Source organism: Branchiostoma floridae, unplaced genomic scaffold (assembly GCF_000003815.2).
Source record: "Branchiostoma floridae strain S238N-H82 unplaced genomic scaffold, Bfl_VNyyK Sc7u5tJ_1560, whole genome shotgun sequence".
NCBI lineage: Eukaryota > Metazoa > Chordata > Leptocardii > Amphioxiformes > Branchiostomatidae > Branchiostoma > Branchiostoma floridae.
This window is the reverse complement of record NW_023365758.1, coordinates 166,950-187,402: the sequence shown is the minus strand read 5'-3', so window position 1 is coordinate 187,402 and position 20,453 is coordinate 166,950. Positions and strand designations below refer to the sequence as shown.

The 20,453-nt window shown below is 41.1% G+C and overlaps 5 protein-coding genes across 9 annotated transcripts in view; all 5 read right to left on the bottom strand.

Moving 5' to 3' along the window:
* Positions 1-161: 161 nt before the first annotated feature.
* LOC118408211 (zinc finger protein OZF-like) lies at positions 162-15,392 on the bottom strand. Of its 3 annotated transcripts, none has more exons than XM_035808854.1 (2): positions 15,157-15,392; positions 162-2,041 (listed from the first exon to the last, which is right to left on the bottom strand). In XM_035808854.1, the coding sequence occupies exon 2, from the start codon at positions 2,037-2,039 to the stop codon at positions 756-758; it is 1,284 nt and encodes a 427-aa protein (XP_035664747.1). In that variant the 5' UTR covers positions 2,040-2,041; positions 15,157-15,392; the 3' UTR covers positions 162-755. The 3 variants fall into 3 exon arrangements, with proteins under 3 accessions (XP_035664747.1, XP_035664745.1, XP_035664746.1); XM_035808852.1 differs by lacking the exon at positions 15,157-15,392 and adding an exon at positions 2,555-3,539; XM_035808853.1 differs by lacking the exon at positions 15,157-15,392 and adding an exon at positions 2,559-3,537.
* LOC118408228 (zinc finger protein 525-like) lies at positions 3,584-5,637 on the bottom strand. Of its 2 annotated transcripts, XM_035808884.1 has the most exons (3): positions 5,612-5,637; positions 4,147-5,206; positions 3,584-3,908 (listed from the first exon to the last, which is right to left on the bottom strand). In XM_035808884.1, exon 2 carries the CDS (start codon positions 5,175-5,177, stop codon positions 4,149-4,151), a length of 1,029 nt encoding a protein of 342 aa, XP_035664777.1. In that variant the 5' UTR covers positions 5,178-5,206; positions 5,612-5,637; the 3' UTR covers positions 3,584-3,908; positions 4,147-4,148. The 2 variants fall into 2 exon arrangements, with proteins under 2 accessions (XP_035664777.1, XP_035664776.1); XM_035808883.1 differs by having other exon boundaries at positions 3,584-5,206.
* On the bottom strand, positions 7,204-10,330 carry LOC118408229 (zinc finger protein 525-like). Of its 2 annotated transcripts, none has more exons than XM_035808885.1 (2): positions 10,168-10,330; positions 7,204-8,710 (listed from the first exon to the last, which is right to left on the bottom strand). In XM_035808885.1, the coding sequence occupies exon 2, from the start codon at positions 8,706-8,708 to the stop codon at positions 7,695-7,697; it is 1,014 nt and encodes a 337-aa protein (XP_035664778.1). In that variant the 5' UTR covers positions 8,709-8,710; positions 10,168-10,330; the 3' UTR covers positions 7,204-7,694. The 2 variants fall into 2 exon arrangements, with proteins under 2 accessions (XP_035664778.1, XP_035664779.1); XM_035808886.1 differs by having other exon boundaries at positions 10,164-10,273.
* Positions 11,436-12,908, bottom strand: LOC118408172 (gastrula zinc finger protein XlCGF7.1-like). Its single transcript, XM_035808808.1, has 3 exons — positions 12,414-12,908; positions 11,970-12,236; positions 11,436-11,450 (listed from the first exon to the last, which is right to left on the bottom strand). The coding sequence occupies exons 1-3, from the start codon at positions 12,906-12,908 to the stop codon at positions 11,436-11,438; spliced, it is 777 nt and encodes a 258-aa protein (XP_035664701.1).
* Positions 15,393-15,564: 172 nt separating the features above from the next.
* Positions 15,565-20,453, bottom strand: part of LOC118408170 (zinc finger protein 160-like) — a 44,376-nt gene continuing 39,487 nt past the window's right edge. Inside the window, exons 2-3 of the mRNA XM_035808807.1 lie at positions 19,017-20,021; positions 15,565-16,909 (exon numbers count right to left, since the gene is read on the bottom strand). Of these exons, the coding sequence (XP_035664700.1) occupies positions 15,948-16,909; positions 19,017-20,019 (1,965 nt within the window). The 5' untranslated portion in view covers positions 20,020-20,021 and the 3' untranslated portion in view covers positions 15,565-15,947. The remainder of the gene's footprint in view (positions 16,910-19,016; positions 20,022-20,453) is intronic.

Sequence of the window (20,453 nt, the reverse complement as noted above, 5' to 3'; positions counted from 1 at the left end):
GTTAAACCGTTGGCCCCGCTAGGCGTAAAACTGCTGTGATATAAAATTTGGATGTTCATAGAAACTACAAACTGATTCGTCGATGAAAGCTAGAAATCTATATTCTAAACTATGCTTTGTATTGTATATTTATATGGCATAAATAAACAGCACAACGCAGGTAGAACAAACAGTTGATTTTACTTTTTCATATGACATATGTTGTAACTGCAAATCATGTAAATTGATATCATGTATTTCATCATAATATATTACATGTAACACTAGTACTAGTCATGCTACCGCTAATAATAAGAATACAAGGAATGAAGATAATCTACTAAAAAAAGAACGTTTGATATGATGTATGAAACATCAGCACCAAGTCAATGACTGCAGTGTTATATCAAAATTCATCAAGTTGAGGTAGCATTATGACCTAGAATATCAGTATCTCTTATATGTATTATGCCGTTTACTGTGAACATGTGTTGCCGTCAGACTGTGACATGCAAAAAACATGAACTGTATGTCTAGGTAGGATCTGAACGTTGAAGAAACTTGCAAAACTGAAACTTGAGAGCATAACCACAACGATTTAAAATACACGATAGAAGGCTTAGTCTGTAGCTGCCGCTAAATGTAAGGTCTTTCCCTGTGAACCCGCGCTCCACTCACATGTAGGGTTTCTCAGCGGTTTGTTTGACCAGGCCTAACTTACTTGTTCATGGAGCCAACTGTTGTTCAACCGTCCAGTGTCTGCAACTGTGAACTGTTTAAGGAGCGTGCGTGATCATGTGTTTCTTTAAATACCTTTTCTCTGTGACATAGTCGCATTGGTCACACTTGTAAGGTTTCACACCTGTATGTTTGATCACATGTCGAGATAGGGAAGACTTGCGAGCAGTTCTGTATCCGCACTCCCCACACATGTAGGGTTTTTCACCGGTGTGTATAGCCATGTGTTTGTCTAAATCGCCTTTCTGTGTAGCAGAATAGTCACACAGGTCGCATTTATAGGATTTCGCACCTGTATGCTTTCTCATGTGTAAGGTTAAGGCAGTTTTGTCAGCCGCCCTGTATCCGCACTCCCCACACATGTAGGGTTTTTCTCCGGTGTGTTTAGCCTTGTGTCGGTCTAAATATTTTTTCCGTGCAGCAGCATAGTCGCACTGATCACACTTATATGGTTTCACACCTGTATGTGTTCTCATATGTATGTTTAAGTCACTCTGGTAAGCCGTCCTGTATCCGCACTCCCCACACATGTAGGGTTTTTCGCCGGTGTGTCTAGACATGTGTTGGTCTAATCTGTGTTTCTCTAGAGCAGAATAGTCGCACTGGTCACATTTATAAGGTTTCACACCTGCATGTCGTTTCATATGTGTGACTAAGGAAGACTTGCGAACAGTTCTGTATCCGCACTCCCCACACTTGAAGGGTTTCTCTCCGTCGTCTTCAGTCATGTGTCGATCTAAAGTACCTTTCTGCGCAGTTGAGCAGGGTTTGCCCTTGGTAAGTCCGGTGTGTCGAACCATGTGTTGGTCTAAGTTGCTTTTCTGTGCAGCAGAATAGTCGCAGTGATCACACCTAAAGGGTTTCTCACCTGTATGTTTTCTCATATGTATGGGTAAGTAAGACACGCAAGTCGTCCTGTATCCGCACTCCCCACACATGAAAGGCTTGTCTCCTGTGTGTTTAGTCATGTGTCTCTTTAAATGTTCTTTCTGTGCAGCAGCATAGTCACACTGGTCACATTTAAAGGGTTTCTCACCAGTATGTGTTCTTGTGTGTTTTGACAGCACGGACTTTGAGATTGCTCTATAGTCACATTCCGCACACACAAAGCGTTTATCCACAGTACGTTTCACCGGAAGAGTGTCCGCTTGCCCTATATGGCCATGTGCGGGAGGATGGTCAGATTCTACTCCGCACGTTTCCATGTCCCCTTCCTTGTTCTGCTGCCTTGCCGTTTCTAATTTCTCGCTGCTGCTGGTTTCGTCTCTAGTATACACAGCTTGGTGGCCGTCCATAGCAACCTCGCAGTTTCTTTCGTCCATTTCTAAAAGCAACAATGATGAACGGTGAAACAATATTCCTCTACTACACAGTGTCACTATTCCTTATCGAAGATGTGGAAAAACCAATACACTCAATAGTGAAACAGCTGTAACAATTTTGCAAGACCCCCTCCCCAAAGGCAACTCCCTCAACCGACTTATCAAACCTTGATATAGTCAATTCTTGTCGATGTCAAGCACATGCACCGATACACGAACATACGCGCCCCCTATAAATGCACACAAATGTGATGTATACACACACGTCTAACAAATCGTGATAAACAAATGAGCAAGACCTCTAACATATATGAAATGCCTCGGAATCGTTTAATTCAAATAGTTATCAAATCGTATTATTGTTCATCCTTGCCTATGTCAACAACTAGTAACTATTGCCCCCCTCCCCTTTCTACAAAATCGATCACCGATTTCCTGAAAGAAACCTTTGTCCAATCTAAAATACAAAGGAAAAAGCAGACAAAAAGTGGATAGGCAGTAAACAAATGCCTTACCTACCGGTCTATGGTGCAGATTAACTGTGAATGTGTAGAATTGCCTTATAAATGGCCAAACTGGAAACAAAGGAATCTTGCCCGTGATCATTCGATGAATCAAAATGGCGGCCTGGAAACTGACCTTTGAGCTTTTGAGGTCGAAGGTCAAAGTTGATTTACCTGATTACCCCGTACAGTTTAACAACATAACTGTATTTTTCTTCTTCTTTCGATTAAGGCAGCCGCCTTCAACCAATTGAAGATTATGCTGCCTGGTTTTACTTTACTCTAAAATAACGCTGTTTTTTGTTGTATTATTTGTTTTATTACCTACCATTAATGTGGTAGTCGGTAGTGTTACTGTTTGTATGTATGCATGTGCGTATGTTTGTGTGTATCAAGGTGATAGAACGTCCTTGTGTGTATGAATGCGTGTATATGCATGTTTGTGCGTGTACAGCATTTATTTGTTGATCTTGTAGGGTAGTTTCTTCAGTCTAGCATACTAGTAACTTTCGAAGGTTTGGATGGACTGTATCAAGATATATCAAATATTTGATTTATGGGTTGATCTTGAGATATGAATATGATGAGATTTGACATGAAAGATGTTTTTAAAAAAACTTCCAAATGATAAAATAACAACAACGGAGCATGTCATCTCGGACTAAAAATGTACACAAAATATCAAAGACTTGGTAGGTCTTAGAATGCCCAGTGAAGTTTTGGTAATAAATATTTTTTGGCGTGTTTATGCCCAAACTGAGAGCATGTAAAGTACAATTACAAAGACGGCATCTACCAAAAGTCATCTCGAAGCTACAAAGATTAAAAATGAATACGAAATGGCAAACGTCATTCGGCCCGAGAAGTAGGGCATAACAAAGTTTTGCGTTCCTGCTCTTACAAACTACAGTACTGAGTACAGGTATAAATAACAATAAAGAATGAAACCAAACTGACAGAGATACTAGAAAGGTGTTATTTGCAAGCAAATACAGAATGTTACCTTCACATGTTGTAGTCTAAATTTCATTTCAGCCCAAGCCCCTCTAGATCTGACATTTGCTACATTATGTAACCGAACACCACATGGTGCCTGCTACTTTACCGGTTATCATGGTGGCAGCCGTCTGGTCCAAGTCATTGACCTTATTTGTGCGGAGAAGAAGAAACAAAGCAAAACAATATGTTCCCTTCTGTGAAGGTAACATAATAAGAATGTTCTTATTGACTACATCATAACCACTAATGCATGGTATTGCATACTGGTACATCTGTAATGCAGGTACAGATAAATATCATGATATATTGCTATTACTACTACTACTACTCGTAATATAAATGATAATAAACATGAAATGAATATAATCTAACGTTTGAAATGATGTACGAAATATGACTAAAAGTCAATGACTACTTAGCATTTCAAGCCACAGCTTATTTACGTCGCAATGGCTACTAACGCTCCACAACCCCATGACTTTTCCAAGAAGCAGAATTGTTGCACTGATCATATTTTTGTTTTGAATCTTTGCCTCTAATTTTTTGCTTTTGTCCGGATAGTTTAGTTATGTCAACCGTCCTGTATCCGTAACCGTCAAGTATATCCCTAAGAAGTGTGTTTGATCAAGTGCTTCTCTAAGTAATCTTTCCTTGTAGCAGAATAGTCGCATTGGTCACATTTATAGGGTTTCTCGCCTGTATGTGTTCTCATATGTACGGTTAAGTAAGACAAGTCAGCAGCCCTATATCCGCACTTTCCACACATGAAGGGCTTTTCGCCGGTGTGTTTAGCCATGTGTCGATCCAAATGAAATTTCCGTGCAGCAGAATAGTCGCAATAGTCACATGTATAGGGTTTCACACCTGTATGTTTAACCATATGTGATTTTAACGCAGACCTGTCAGCCGACCTATATCCACATTCTCCGCAGATGTAGGGTTTTTCGCCGGTGTGTTTAGCCATATGTCGGTCTAAGTTTCCTCTCTGAGCAGTGGAATAGTCACATTGGTCACATTTATAGGGTTTCACGCCTGTATGTGTTCTCATATGTACGGTTAAGGAAGACCTGTCAGCCGTCCTGTACCCGCACTCTCCACAAATTAATTTTTTTTCGCCGGTGTGTTTAGCCATGTGTCTATCCAACTGAGATTTATGCGTAGCGGAATAGTCGCACTGGTCACACTTGTAAGGTTTCTCGCCTGTATGTGTTCTCATATGTGCGGTTAGGTGAGACTTGTGAGCAGTTCTGTATCCGCACTCCACACACATGAAGCGTTTTTCGCTGGTGTGGTTTTCCATGTGTGACTCTAAATGGTCTTTCTGTGCAGCAGAATAGTCGCAAATGTCGCACTTATAAGGTTTCTCGCCAGTATATTTTCTTGTGTGTCTCGATAGTTTAACCTTTTTGGCTGCCCTATAGTCACATTCCGTACACTCGAAGCGTCTGTCCACAGTACGTTTCAACGCAAGAAATCCCGCTTGCTCTGTCTGACCCTGTGCAGGAGGATGGTCAGATTCTACTCCGCACGGTTCCTCGCGTGGAATGCCCCATTTCTTGCTCTGCTGCCTTTCCGTGTCTAATTTCTCGCTTCTGCTTGTCTTGTCCCCATGGTGTACAGTTGACAGATCGTCCATAGCGACCTCATCGCTTCTCTCGCCGATTTCTGAAAAGAACAATAACTCCTACAAAATTGGAACTTTATGGAAGATAAAAAAACCAACAACATTCCCATGCCGTCTATACCCGCATTGTTGTCCCGGAACGCTAACGTATCTACTCTATTCATATGGAATACAACAAGCTGTAGTTCGTATTACACACGTACACACACATGCACAAACACGAACGTGCGCGCACACACATAGATGCATGAACACATAACACACATACACATACCACACGCGCACATACAAATAACGTTACACACACACACATAGCACACACACACAACACACACATGTACACACTCGCGCCCGAGCACAAATGACGTTACATACATACAATGATACAAATAAACAAATATACACTCTTACAACGTAGATAGGCAGCAAACGAATGTCTTACCTACCCGTTTATGGTCCTTAGTAACTGATAATGTGTAGAATTGTCTTAAAAACTACCAAACTGGAAACAAAGGGATCTGCCCGTGATCATCCGATAAATCAAAATGGCGGCCTGGAAAGCTGACCTTTCAGCTCTGTGGAGGTCGAAGGTTAAAGTTGATCCACCCGATTACCCCCACAATTTAACGACATAAAACTTAACTGTATTACTTTCCTCTGCTAAAATAATGCTGTTCCTGGGATGTATTATTTTCTTTATTACCTAGAAGGCGACGTTTTTGGGTAGCGTTTGTAAGTATACATGTGCGTAAAACCATGTTTATGTCTATAAATGCGTGCATATGCACGTTTGTGCGTGGACAGCATAACTTTCGAAGGCCTGGATGGACTGTATTAAATATTTGGAATGTGTCTTGATGAGATATAAAAATGATTAACGCTAATTCACCTTTATCCGCGGGGTAACCTATATCCGCTGTGTTGCTAAACAGGGTATCCAGGGATATCAAGTCGATGGACGGTAGCGAAATAATAGACGTTAAACGAGGACAACATCAACAACAACTATTTTCGAAATATTGCAGTTTGAAATCATCATCTGTCGACTTGATATCCCTAAATACATTGTTCTTTAAAAGAACGGATAAAGGTTACCCTACGAATAAAGGTGAACTAGTGTTAGAATGTCCAAATTCAAAACATATCCCAAGAAAAATTCTTTAGGCACTTTTGCCAAGACCACCTATCCTTTTGAGTTGGCCATCCGCGCTTACGCTGTAATATCGATATTTGCCCCGCAGAAATGCAGCCGATCGATGATGATGATGATGATGTAGATGTATATCATATAAATCATGATAATGTAAATTATCATAATATACTACTACTAGTAATGCTACCACTACTATACATGGAATGAAGATAATCTTACAAGGTTTGATATGATGTACGAAACATCAGCGTCAAGTCAATGACTGCAGCGTTATATTGGCATTCACCTAGTTCAAGTAGCATTACGAGGGGCATTCAATAAGTAATGCCCCTGACCCATTTCCCATAGCAGGATATTAATGAAACTTGGCACAGTTATTCTTTCTCTTCATAGGAAACACCCAGAGTTTTGCATTTCTCCCATCATTTGATGTAGCTCTGGACACCGTTCTTGTAGGACATCCCAGGTTGGTCCTCCGACAGATGCCTCATCAATGGCAGAAGAGGGACGACCAGGTCTGGGAGCTGTTTCCACAGAATTCCGACCTTGTTTGAATTCAGGATGCCAGCGTTTTACAAGGTCATATGATGGGGCATCATCACCATAAGTTTTTTTCATTTCATCAAAAGTCCCCTTTGGTGTGCGTCCTTTCAAATACAAAAACCGGATCACTGCGCGACACTCAACATGCTCCATTTCACACCTGGTCCATTTCACACCTGACTCAGTTCAAACACAAGTAAATCAGTAACCACACTTAGTTCAGAGCTGTTTTTTGCAACATAAGCCATAGACATATGACTCATTACACATGCAAAATTTTATTTAGATCAGACAACTGGAAGTGGGTCAGGGGCATTACTTATTGAATGCCCCTCGTATCACCTAGAATATCAGCGTCTATTTGCTATTGACTAAATATTAAAACCGATTGTCTACTGTGTGCTCTTTGGTAGGACATTTTGGCTACATGTCGCGACGTCACAGAAAGAACTCTCCTTTGTACGAAAATGTCTGTTAGCTAGTATATAAAAGAAAGAACTTAAATTTAACATGGCAATGATTTAAAATTTGGTGCACGTTGATAGATGACGTTTGTATTGCGCCTATATATATATATAAATTCCGTCCCGGTAAACCCGCAGTCCACAAACCCATAATTTCTTCATTTTTCTACATTTATTTTGGGAAATGTACTACTATTTTGCTATGAAACAGAATAGTCGCTCTCATCACAGTTGTGTTTTGAGCACCTGTAATTTTTTTGTCCGGATAGTTAGACCTGCCAAGCGTACTGTATACACACTTGTAAACTGTGTCCATAAGAAGTGTGTTTGTTATAGTGTTTGTTTAGATACCTTAACTCTGTAGTCGCATTAATTGGTCACATTGGTAGATTTCTCGCCGGTATGTTTGATCATATGTCGTGATAGGTTTGACCTGTGAGCAGTTCTGTATCCGCACTCCTCACACATGAAGCGTTTTTCGTTGGTGTGTTTAGCCATGTGGGAATCTAAATGACCTTTCTTTGCAGCAGAATAGTCGCACTGGTCGCACTTATAAGGTTTCACACCAGTATGTGTTCTCATATGCACAGTTAAGCAATACCTGGTAACCGTCCTGTACCCGCACTCTCCACACATGTAGGGCTTTTCACCGGTGTGTCTAGTCATGTGTTGGCCTAACGTGGATTTCTCTGCAGCAGAATAGTCGCAGTGGTCACATTTATAAGGTTTCACACCTGTATGTCTTTTCATGTGTGTGGCTAAGGAAGACTTGAAAGCCGTCCTGAACCCGCACTCCCCACACATGTAGGGTTTTTCTCCGTTGTGTCTAACCACGTGTTGGTCTAAGTTGCCTTTCTGTGCAGAAGAATAGTCGCACTGATCACACTTGTAAGGTTTCACGCCAGTGTGTTTTCTCATGTGTATGGTTAAGAAAGCCATGTCAGTCGTCCTGTACCCACACTCTCCACACAAGAGAGGCTTGTCTCCGGTGTGTTTAGCCATGTGTCTCTTTAAATTTCCTTTCTTTGCAGCAGCATAGTCACACTGGTCACATGTATAGGGTTTCTCACCAGTATGTTTTCTTTTGTGTATTGACAGTTGAGCATTTGAGAGTGCCCTATAGTCACATTCCGTGCACACAAAGCGTTTGTCCGGTTTGTCCACAATACGTTTCACCGTAAGCTTGTCCACTTGCTCTGTATGGCCCTGTGAGGGAGGATGCTCAGATTCTACTCCGGCGGGACCGCACGTTTCTTCGTTTGGAATGACCCCTTCGTTGTTCTGCTCTCTTCCCATGTCTATTTCTATGCTGATGCTTGTTTCGTCTCCTGGGTGTACAGCTTGGGGACCGTCCATAGCAACCTCGCTGTTTCTTTCGTCCATTTCTAAAAACAAAAATGACGAACGGTATAAAACATCCCTGTGTAATTCTTATTCTAGATTTCAGAGAGAGAGAGAGAGACAGACAGACACAGGCACACACACAAACACACACATACACCCACACTCAGTTCCAAACACAAAAACGTGCACACTCGTCACTCGTTCTCATTGAAATGTCGAAAATGGCATTTTTTGGTCGAAAAATAAATCGGCTTTATTTTCATTGAAAACTACTTGGCTGTTTGGGAAAATTCCTCTTTTAACCATAGTCAAAAAATGGCAACTTATTATTTTCGGTCCCATTGGTAATGCATTACAGGGCAGGTAACAAACGTTACCGGTAACGTTTGTTACAACAGTAGACTTTACCCTGTTTTCTTCGAAATGACTTACTTATTGGCTACATCATTTAGGTATAAGTGGATGTCCCTAGGAACATTTAAAAAGTGGGCAGCTTTTTTTACACCAGGTCGAATAGAAAGCTTAGACAGCATCAAACAATGGTAACGTTTGTTACAGTCATTTCTGTACAACATTCTGTTAAGCAAGGTGGGATACAAATGACATTTAACAACCCTTTCTTGTTTCTTTAGAAAGCCAGAAAAACTGTACATCGTCACAAAAACGGCCCTGTCTAGTCTTACACGTGAATAATATAACCGTGGCAACCATCGTACTCGTGGTGGTAACGTTTGTTACAGAATCTGGCGACAGGCATAAACCACCTCACACAGCCTCCAAGATCAGTGACAGGAGCGATCTGACGTGATCGGTCAGAGGGCCTGGTCAGCTGGTTTCAGCTACCGAACAATCATTCTGGGAACTGAATTGTTACATTTTTGGCTACTATTTGAATTCTTCGTTTTTTCTCAGGCGACAGCCATTTTTTAGGGTGTGAAATCCCACCCGCGACTATGATAATCTTCTAACCCATCAACCTATACGAATGTTGTTGTGCATCTTTTGTTAACATTACAGGGGTTGTGGAAAAATAAAGGAACCAGTGATGTTGTCTATAATTTGCTCCATATCAAGGCGTTAAGTCAGGCGACAGCATTTCGACATTTAAATGAGAACGAGCCTCGTACACACGCACATGAACGCACACACACGTACAACCACACAAACGCACACACACGTTTCGAAAATAAAAGTAAATGGGCACACCCAAAAACAAATCCTTCAGAATCGATCGTTCAATTGACAGGCTAACTGTGATTAACCCTAACATTAACCGTAACATAGATTAAATTCCTTTAGATAGTTTAATTCAAAGAGTTATCAAACCGTATCATTGTTCATCCTTACCTAGATATGTAGTAATTGCTAGTAATTGCTGCCCCCCTCCCCTTTCTACAAATCGATCACTGATTTCCTGAAAGAAACCTGTGTTCAATCTAAAGTACAAAGGAAAAAGCAGGCAAGCAGTGGACAGGCAGTAAAGACATGTCTTACCTACCGGTTTATGGTACTGATTAACTGCTATCGTGTGGAATCGTCTTAAAAACGGCCTGACTGGAAACAAAGGAAATTTGCCAGTGATTATCCGTAAATCAAAATGGCGGCCTGGCAAACTAACCTTTCAGCGCTGTTGAGGTCGAAGGTCAAAGTTGATTCACATGATTACCCCGTACAGTTGAACATATTCCTTAACCCATAATAATGACGTAATTGTATTACTTTACTCTGCTAGAATAATGCTGTTCTTGGGTTGTATACTTTGTTTTATTACCTATCATAACGTTAGAAGGTGACATTTTCGGTGGTGTTTGTATGTATATATGTGTGTATGTTTGTATATATGAATACGTGCATATGCATGTTTGTGCGTGGACAGCATAACTTTAGACGGCTTGGATGGACTGTATTGAATAGTTGCTTTGTGGGTTGATCTTGATGATAAATTTAAATGATGATATAAGATTAAACATGAAAGATGTTATTATGAAAACTTCCAAACGATAACAAAACAACAACGGAGCATCTGCCAAAGTCATCTCGGACTACTAGAAAGACTAGAAATATACACAAATTAGCAAAGACTTTGTAGGTCTTAGAATGCCCAGTGAAGTTTTGGTAATATATATTTTTTGGGTTCGTTTATGCCTAAAATAAGTACAGGTAAAGTACAAATACACAGATAGCATCTGTCAAAGTCATCTTGTAGCTATAAAAATTAAGAATGGATACAAAATGACAAAAGTTCGGCGGCCCTAGAAGTCTCAGTAGAACATACCACTTAATGTTTTGCGTTCATGCTCTTATAAACTACAGTATTAAGTACACGTATAAATAACGGCAAAGAATAAAACAAACTTACAGAGATGTAAGAATGCTGTATTTGATTGCATCATAACCACTAAAGCATGGTGTTGCATACTGGTACATCTTGGTTTAACTGGTTTTCGCTTCCTAAGGCATCTGTGATGTAGTTATATAAGTACAGATGTAATACGTAAAGCATAATGACTATACTGCTACTAGTAATATTACTACTCATATAACTACTACTAATAATGAAATGAATATAATCTAACGTTTCAAGTGATATAAGAAAAAGTCTATGACTACGTAGCATTTTAAGCTAGTAATATCAGCATGAATCAGTTACTAGTATTATAGAAAAATTACACCCTTAGTATGAAATACATGCATTTAGATACGTTCGACGAAAAATGTCTATGTTCAAACAGTAACCAGCCTATATCAAATAAATAATAGATATGTTCAAATGGCTTGGGGCTGAAACAGAAAGGGAACGGCTTAACTTACATTTCTGAGCATAACCAAGATTTGAAATTTGGTGAACGTTGACAGACGGCTTTGTGTAGTATTAGTTACTACTTCAGGTAGGTTCCAACCCATCCCGGTGAACCCGCACTCCCCACACAAGTAAGGTTCAACCACGTGTAGGTCTAAATTACTGGTCAATGCAAATATTGTGTCAAAGCGAGAAACTGTTACTCCTTGTCGTTGTCCACAACTAGTTGCAATGTCTACTGATGCCCCATCTCCCTTACTTTTCCAAGAAGCAGAAATGGTCGCACTGATCACATTTTTGTTTTGAATCTTCACCTGTAATTTTTGCATGTGTCCGCATATAGGACAGTTATGTCAACCGTCCTGTATTCGCAACCGTCAACTATATCCCTAAGAAGTGTGTTTGATCGAGTGCTTCTCTAAGTAATCTTTCCTTGTAGCAGAATAGTCACATTGGTCACATTTATAGGGTTTCTCGCCTGTATGTGTTCTCATATGTACGGTTAAGTAAGACAAGTCAGCAGCCCTATATCCGCACTTTCCACACATGAAGGGCTTTTCGCCAGTGTGTTTAGCCATGTGTCGATCCAAATGAAATTTCCTTGCAGCAGAATAGTCGCAATAGTCACATGTATAGGGTTTCACACCTGTATGTTTAACCATATGTGATTTTAACGCAGACCTGTCAGCCGACCTATATCCACACTCTCCGCAGATGTAGCGTTTTTCTCCGGTGTGTTTAGCCATGTGTCGGTCTAAGTTTCCTCTCTGAGCAGTGGAATAGTCACATTGGTCACATTTATAAGGTTTCACGCCTGTATGTGTTCTCATATGTACGGTTAAGGAAGACCTGTCAGCCGTCCTGTACCCGCACTCTCCACAAATGAATTTTTTTTCGCCGGTGTGTTTAGCCATGTGTCTATCCAATTGAGATTTATGTGTAGCGGAATAGTCGCACTGGTCACACTTGTAAGGTTTCTCGCCTGTATGCGTTCTCATATGTGCGGTTAGGTGAGACTTGTGAGAAGTTCTGTATCCGCACTCCACACACATGAAGGGTTTTTCGCTGCTGTGCTTGTCCATGTGTGACTCTAAATTGTCTTTCTTTGCAGCAGAATAGTCGCAAATGTCGCACTTATAAGGTTTCTCGCCAGTATGTTTTCTTGTGTGTCTCGATAGTTTAACCTTTTTGGCTGGCCTATAGTCACATTCCGTGCAAGCAAAGCGTTTATCCACAGCACGTTTCACCGCAAGCCTGTCCGTCTGCTCAACCTGTGCGGGAGGATGGTCAGATTCTACCCCGCACGTTTCCTCGCATGGAATGTCCCCTTTCTTGTGCTGCTCCCTTCCCGTGTCTAATTCCTCGCTGCTGCTTGTTTCATCTCTGGTGTGAACAGCTTGGTGGCCGTCCATAGCAACCTCGCAGTTTCTTTCGTCCATTTCTAAAAACAACAATGATGAACGGTGAAAAGAACATCCCCTTATTAGTACACAGCGTATTTCTTATCACAGATCACACACGCCTTCCCCACCCACACTTCCAGACAAACTAAAACGTGCACACACACACGAGCTTATACACGCACCAACAAAACACAGGCATGTACAAACGCGCGCGCGCACACACACACACACACACACACACACACACACACACACAAACATACATCCACACAGCGGCGGCCGGTTTGCTAGCGGGATTGTTTGGCAAAAATATGATTTTCAAGCCCATGAACTACAAAATTTTTGTTGATATATTTACAGTAGGGAACTCATATTCCCACATAATATTTGACTTCCGAGATGTTTAACCTGGTAATACGTGTTTGAGTACCCATTTATGTGTATACGCGTGATTAACAAATCATCAAGAACCCCCAACATTTGATTCAAAGAGTTATCAAACCGTACCATCACTGTCCATTCTTCCCTATGTCAAGGGGATCCGCCAGTCAATCCGCCATGCAAATAGAATATCGCTGTGGCTATTGACACACTGAGTGTGCCAATAGCCAAACAGGCTATTGACACACCGAGATGCCAACCATCCAATCAGAGCTTGTAACATGACTTTCCCGACATTATTTTACACAAGCAACATTGATTAGACATTGTTCGGAAGATTAGACATTGGAATCTTTGAATCGTCGAATGAACAGACGTATTCAAGTTATGCCCTACATTTGGATAACTGTTAATGTCAACGTGAATCGTCTATGTCGGCCGTAGCGTAGTGGGGAAAGCGTTGGAGTTCGAAATTTTGTTGCCCGTTTTGACCCCAGTTCGAGTCTGCGGTGGAATTTGTTTTCAATTTTCCTTTTACCTTTTTTAAAAATCCATTTGATATAAGAATATTTTCGTCTTGCGACCAGAACCATCAAATCCCACCTTTTGGACTTTTTGGTCTGCATTTTCAAGAGTGCATGTTTAGGTTACGTTTATTTTTTTTCAGCCGCAGATCGGCAGAATCCACCCGCTACGTTCTTATTTTGGACGGTACACTTATTTTTTTTTTTTTTAATTGGACCAGGGACCCCTGAAATAATAAAATGTGGGTTTTTTTAACCATATTTCTGCGGTATAATTATTTGTGCTCAAAATTCACGTTTTTTTTTCGGTCGAAGCGGCGCAGATTTCCCCGCCACTATGTCATCCAAACATCTTAGCGGTCGATCTCGCTATGACGCTACTTAGTTCTTTCACATTAAAAATGATGGAAGTAAAACAACAACTATAACTTCGCTTCACTTGTGATATAAGTTTTGAGGCCGCAAATTCTCCCAAACGGCAGGAATTCGTCGGTACCAGCTGAAACGTGTTCAAAACCCAGCCAACATGATCAAATGCGGTGTTTGCATGGTACTAAATATAGTTAGCTCATTTGCATACTTGTGACTGGCTACATGCGGCCTTTACCGTAAACGCGTGAAAAAATCGTATTTTGGGTTGATGATGGACACAGAATGCCATTTGTATTTTCAGAGTGTTGACTGTCAAATACAATCGTAAGATTTTCTCATTTTAGTGGTTTCTAGTGTCAAAATTTTAAAAAAATAGTGCACTGAGTGTGTCAATAGCCTGTTTAGGCTATTGACACACTGGGTGTGTCAATAGCCTCGCTCATAGAATATAGTTCAGGGCCTAAAACTTCAAGATTTTTTTCCTGGTCAAATGGGTAGAAATCCTGGCAGTTTTGAGGTGGGTGTGACAGGGGAGGGTTTCTACTTTCTGATTAGGGCCAAAAAGCTGAATTTTTGTGAGGGGGTATACAGTTGAGACTTTTTTGTCCTAGCACATGGCCTTTTCACTGGGATGTGGTGCGGTTTTGAGGTCATGGGTCAATCTTTCAGTTTCCCGGAAGTTTGTGCCGTTAGATTCATGCCGAAATGTGTTTGTTTGGATAGCTGAGATGTCGGGCTTTCAAATGAGGGTATGTTTGTGTGCCAGTAACGTCAGAAAGTTGAGTTATTAACAGTTGCTTTCTCCTCTTTTGGGCATAGGAACCCATTGTTAAGAGGCTGTATATTGAATCACTGGCGGATGCCCTCAACAACTAGTAATTACTGCCCCCCTCCCCTTTCTGCAAATCGATCACTGATTTCCTGAAAGAAACCTTTGTTCAATCTAAATTACAAAAGAAATGGCACGCCAAAAAAGTGGATACGCGGTAAAGAAATGCCTTACCTACCGGTTTATGGTAATGCTTAACTGCTAATGGGTAGAAGTGTCTCAAAAACGGCCAGACTGGAAACAAAGGACTATTGCCCGTGATCATCCGATAAATCAAAATGGCGGCCTGACAAACTGACCTTTCAGAGCGCTATGCCGGTCGAAGGTCAAAGTTGATATACCTGATTACCCTTACAGTTAAACATATTAACGCATAACTGTGAATGACGAAATGGTATACGAGGGCTGTTGTTGTTTATATCCGGGGTATAGAATAATGCTGTTCTTGTTGTATACTTTGTTTTATTATTTACCATAGAAGGTGATGTTTTCGGTAGCGTTTGTATGCATGTGTGTATGTTTGTGTGTATGAATACGTGCACATGCATGTTTGTGCGTGGACAGCACAACTTCATACGGCTTGGAGAACTGTATCAAATAGTTATTTTATGGGCTGATCTTGATAAGATATGAAAATGATTACATTGGACATGAAATATGTTTTCATGAAAACTTCTAAAGGATCAAACAACAACAACGGGCATCTGCCAAGTGGTTATTTCGACCATGTGTAGGTCTAAATTACTGGTCAATGCAAATATTGTGTCAAAGCGAGAAATTGTTACTCCTTGTCGATGTCCACAACTAGTCGCAATGTCTACTGATGTCCCATCTCCCTTACTTTTCCAAGAAGCAGAAATGGTCGCACTGATTACATTTTTGTTTTGAATCTTCACCTGTAATTTTTGCATGTGTCCGCATAGGTCAGTTATGTCAACCGTTCTGTATTCGCAACCGTCAACTATATCCCTAAGATGTGTGTTTGATCAAGTGCTTCTCTAAGTAATCTTTCCTTGTAGCAGAATAGTCGCATTGGTCACATTTATAGGGTTTCTCGCCTGTATGTGTTCTCATATGTACGGTTAAGTAAGACATGTCAGCCGTTCTGTATCCGCACTTTCCACACATGAAGGGCTTTTCGCCGGTGTGTTTAGCCATGTGTCGATCCAAATGAAATTTCCGTGCAGCAGAATAGTCACAATGGTCACATGTATAGGGTTTCACACCTGTATGTTTAACCATATGTGATTTTAACGCAGACCTGTCAGCCGACCTATATCCACACTCTCCGCAGATGTAGCGTTTTTCGCCGGTGTGTTTAGCCATGTGTCGGTCTAAGTTTCCTTTCTGTGCAGTGGAATAGTCGCACTGGTCACATTTATACGGTTTCTCGCCCGTGTGTATCCTAATATGTACTGTTAAGTCAGACCTGTCAGCCGTCCTGTAGCCGCAGTCTCCACACAGGAAGGGTTTCTCGCCGGTGTGTTTAGTTATGTGTCGATCCAAATCAGATTTATATGAAGAGGAATAGTCGCAATGGTCACATTTATAGGGTTTCACACCTGTATGTTTACCCATATGTAATTTTAACGAAGACCTGCGAGCCGACCTATATCCACACATTCCACAGATGAACCGTTTTTCGCCGGTGTGTTTAGCCATATGTCGGTCTAGGTCTCCCTTCCGTGCAGTAGAACAGTCGCACTGGTCACATTTAAAGGGTTTCTCACCAGAATGTTTTCTTTTGTGAATTGACAGCTGAGCATTTGACAGTGCCCTGTAGTCACATTCCGTACACACAAAGCGTTTGTCCACAGTACGTTTCACCGGGAGAGTGTCCCCTTGCTCTGTATAGGCATGTGTGTGGGGATGGTGGTCAGATTCTACTCCGCACGTTTCCTCGTATGGAATGGTTCCGCTAGAGTTGTTGTCTATTTATGTTTGCCTATGTTTGTGATGAATATGTTTAATTTCCTTTTATGTAACACGCAGGGCTCCACTGAAAAGCAGTGCAAGAGCACTGAGCTTGGACCACCCTGGATAAAGATTACAGAAATAAATAAATAAATAAATAAATAAAGAGTGCACTGCTTGGTGATCGTCCATAGCAACCTCGCTGTCCCCTCTCCAAAGACAAATCCCTCAGAAGACTATCAAACCGTGACATTGTCAATCCTTGTCGATGTCAAGCACACGCACCAATACTCGCACATACACGCACTCAAACTCACACACTGACCCCGTGCTCCGGATCCTCGCTGTAAACACTACACAGATACGTATGCACAGACACAAATGATTTAATTATACAACCGCGATTAAACAAATCGTGATTGATTAAAAATTAGCAAGACCCCTTAAATGCTCAAGAATCGCTTAATTGAAAGAGTTATCAAACCGTATCATTGCTCATCCTTGCCAATGTCAACAAGTAGTATTTACTGCCGCCCTCCCCTTTGTACAAATCGATCACTGATTTCCTCAAAGAAACAATCTAAAGTACCAAGGAATTAGCAGAAAATGTGAATAGGCAGTAGAAAAATGTTTTACTTACCGGTTTATGGTGCTGATTGACTGCTAATGTGTAGCATTGTCTTATAAACGGCAAACTGGAAAGACAAGGATCTTGCCCGTTATCATCCGATCAATCAAAATGGTGTTCTGGCAAACTGACCTTTCAGCGCAGTGGAGGTCAAAGGTCAAAGTTGATTTACCTGATTACCGCGTCCAGTTTAACGACATAACTGTATTACTTTACTCTGTCTAAAATGACGCCGTTCTTTGGTTGTGTTATTCGTTTCATTTCCTACCATAGAAGGCGACGTTTTCGGCAACGTTTGCATATATGCATGTGTGTATGTTTGTATGTATTCATGTGTGTATGTTTGTGTGTATGAATGAATGCGTGCATGTTTGTGCGTGGACAGCATAACTTTTGAAGGCCTGGATGGACTGTATTAAATATTTGGAATGTGGGTAGGTCTTGATGAGATATAAAAATGATTAACGTTAATTCACCTTTATCCGCGGGGTAACCTATATCCGCTGTTGCTAAACAGGGTGTCTTGGAATATCAAATCGATGATCGATAGTTTCAAATTGTGCTATTTTAGAAATATTGCAGTTTGAAATCATCATCTGTGGACTTGATATCCCTAAATATATTTTTGTTTAAAAGAACGGATAAAGGGTACCCTGCGAATAAAGGTAAACTAGCGTTAGAATGTCCAAACATATCCCAAAAAAATTCTTCAGGCACTTTTACCAAGGCCACATATCCTTTTGAGTTGGCCATCTGCGCCTGCGCTGTAATACCGATATTTGCACCGCAGAAATGCAGCCGACCGATGATGATGTTGTAGATGTAGATGATATAAATCATGTTAATGTAAATTAGCATAATATACTACTATTAGTAATGCTACCACTACTTATAATACATGGAATGAAGATAATCTAACAACGTTGGATATGATATATGAAAAATCAGCATCATGCCAATGACTGCAGTGTTATATTGACATTCACCTAGTTCACGTAGTATTATCACCTAGAATATCAGCGTCTATTTGTTATTGACTAAATTGACTACATGTTAAAACCGATTGTCTACTGTGTGCTCTTTGGTAGGGCATTTTGGCTACAGGTCGTGACATCACTCTCCTTTGTACGAAAATGTCTGTTAGCTAGTATATAAAAGAAAGAACTCAATTCAAGATGGCAATGATTTGGTGCACGTTGATAGACGACGTTTGTATTGCGCCTATATATATATATAAATTCCGTCCCGGTTAACCCGCAGTCCTCAAACCCATAATTTCTTTCTCCTTTTTCTACATTGTGTTTGGCCATGTTCAGGTATACACTACTTTGATGAAGCAGAAAAGTAGCTCTGATCACAGTTGTGTTTTGAGTCTTCGCTGGTATTGTTTGTGACCGGATAGTTAGACTTGCCAACCGTCCCACTTGCAAACTGCGTGCATAAGAAGTGTGTTTGTTCAAGCGTTTGTTTAGATACCTTAACTCTGTAGTCACATTAATTGGTCACATTGGTAGGTTTCTCGCCGGTATGTTTGATCATATGTCGTGATAGGTTTGACCTGTGAGCAGTTCTGTATCCGCACTCCCCACAGATGAAGCGTTTTTCGTTGTTGTGTTTAGCCATGTGTGAATCTAAATGGCCTTTCTTTGCAGCAGAATAGTCACACTGGTCGCACTTATAAGGTTTCACACCAGTATGTGTTCTCATGTGCACGGTTAAGGAATACCTGGTAACCGTCCTGTATCCGCATTCCCCACACATGTATGGCTTTTCGCCGGTGTGTCTAGTCATGTGTTGGCCTAACGTGGATTTCTCTGCAGCTGAATAGTCGCACTGGTCACATTTATAAGGTTTCACACCTGTATGTCTTTTCATGTGTGTGGCTAAGGAAGACTTGAAAGCCGTCCTGAACCCACACTCCCCACACATGTAGGGTTTTTCTCCGTTGTGTCTAACCACGTGTTGGTCTAAGTTGCCTTTCTGTGCAGAAGAATAGTCGCACTGATCACACTTGTAAGGTTTCACGCCAGTGTGTTTTCTCATGTGTATGGTTAAGAAAGCCATGTCAGTCGTCCTGTACCCACACTCTCCACACAAGAGAGGCTTGTCTCCGGTGTGTTTAGCCATGTGTCTCTTTAAATTTCCTTTCTTTGCAGCAGCATAGTCACACTGGTCACATGTATAGGGTTTCTCACCAGTATGTTTTCTTTTGTGTATTGACAGTTGAGCATTTGAGAGTGCCCTATAGTCACATTCCGTACACACAAAGCGTTTGTCCGGTTTGTCCAAAATACGTTTCACCGTAAGCTTGTCCACTTGCTCTGTATGGCCCTGTGAGGGAGGATGCTCAGATTCTACTCCGCACGTTTCTTCGTTTGGAATGACCCCTTCGTTGTTCTGCTCTCTTCCCATGTCTATTTTTATGCTGATGCTTGTTTCGTCTCCTGGGTGTACAGCTTGGGGACCGTCCATAGCAACCTCGCTGTTTCTTTCGTCCATTTCTAAAACAAAAATGACGAACGGTATAAAACATCCCTGTGTAATCCTTATTCTAGATCTCAGAGAGAGAGAGAGAGAGAGAGAGAGAGAGAGAGACAGACACAGGCACACACACAAACACACACATACACCCACACTCAGTTTCAAACACAAAAACGTGCACACTCGTACACACGCACATGAACGCACACACACGTACAACCACACACACACACGCACACACACGTTTCGAAAATGAAAGTAAATGGGCACACCCAAAAACAAATCCTTCAGAATCGGTCGTTCAATTGACAGGCTAACTGTAATTAACCCTAACATTAACCCTAACATAGATTAAATTCCTTTAGATAGTTTAATTCAAAGAGTTATCAAACCGTATCATTGTTCATCCTTGCCCTAATATGTAAACCACTAGTAATTGCTGCCCCCCTCCC

Bases quoted from the DNA above. Each gene is read 5' to 3' on its own strand.
- LOC118408211 (XM_035808852.1), bottom strand. From the start codon at position 2,645: ATGATCACGGGCAAGATTCCTTTGTTTCCAGTTTGGCCATTTATAAGG. The intron at 2,042-2,554 runs GTAAGGCATTTG...TGTTGCTTTTAG, and splicing joins TCTGCACCATAGACCGGTAG to AAATGGACGAAAGAAACTGC.
- LOC118408228 (XM_035808883.1), bottom strand. From the start codon at position 5,177: ATGGACGATCTGTCAACTGTACACCATGGGGACAAGACAAGCAGAAGC.
- LOC118408229 (XM_035808885.1), bottom strand. From the start codon at position 8,708: ATGGACGAAAGAAACAGCGAGGTTGCTATGGACGGTCCCCAAGCTGTA.
- LOC118408172 (XM_035808808.1), bottom strand. From the start codon at position 12,908: ATGGACGAAAGAAACTGCGAGGTTGCTATGGACGGCCACCAAGCTGTT. The intron at 12,237-12,413 runs GCTACACATAAA...TCCACTGCTCAG, and splicing joins GTGACCAGTGCGACTATTCC to AGAGGAAACTTAGACCGACA.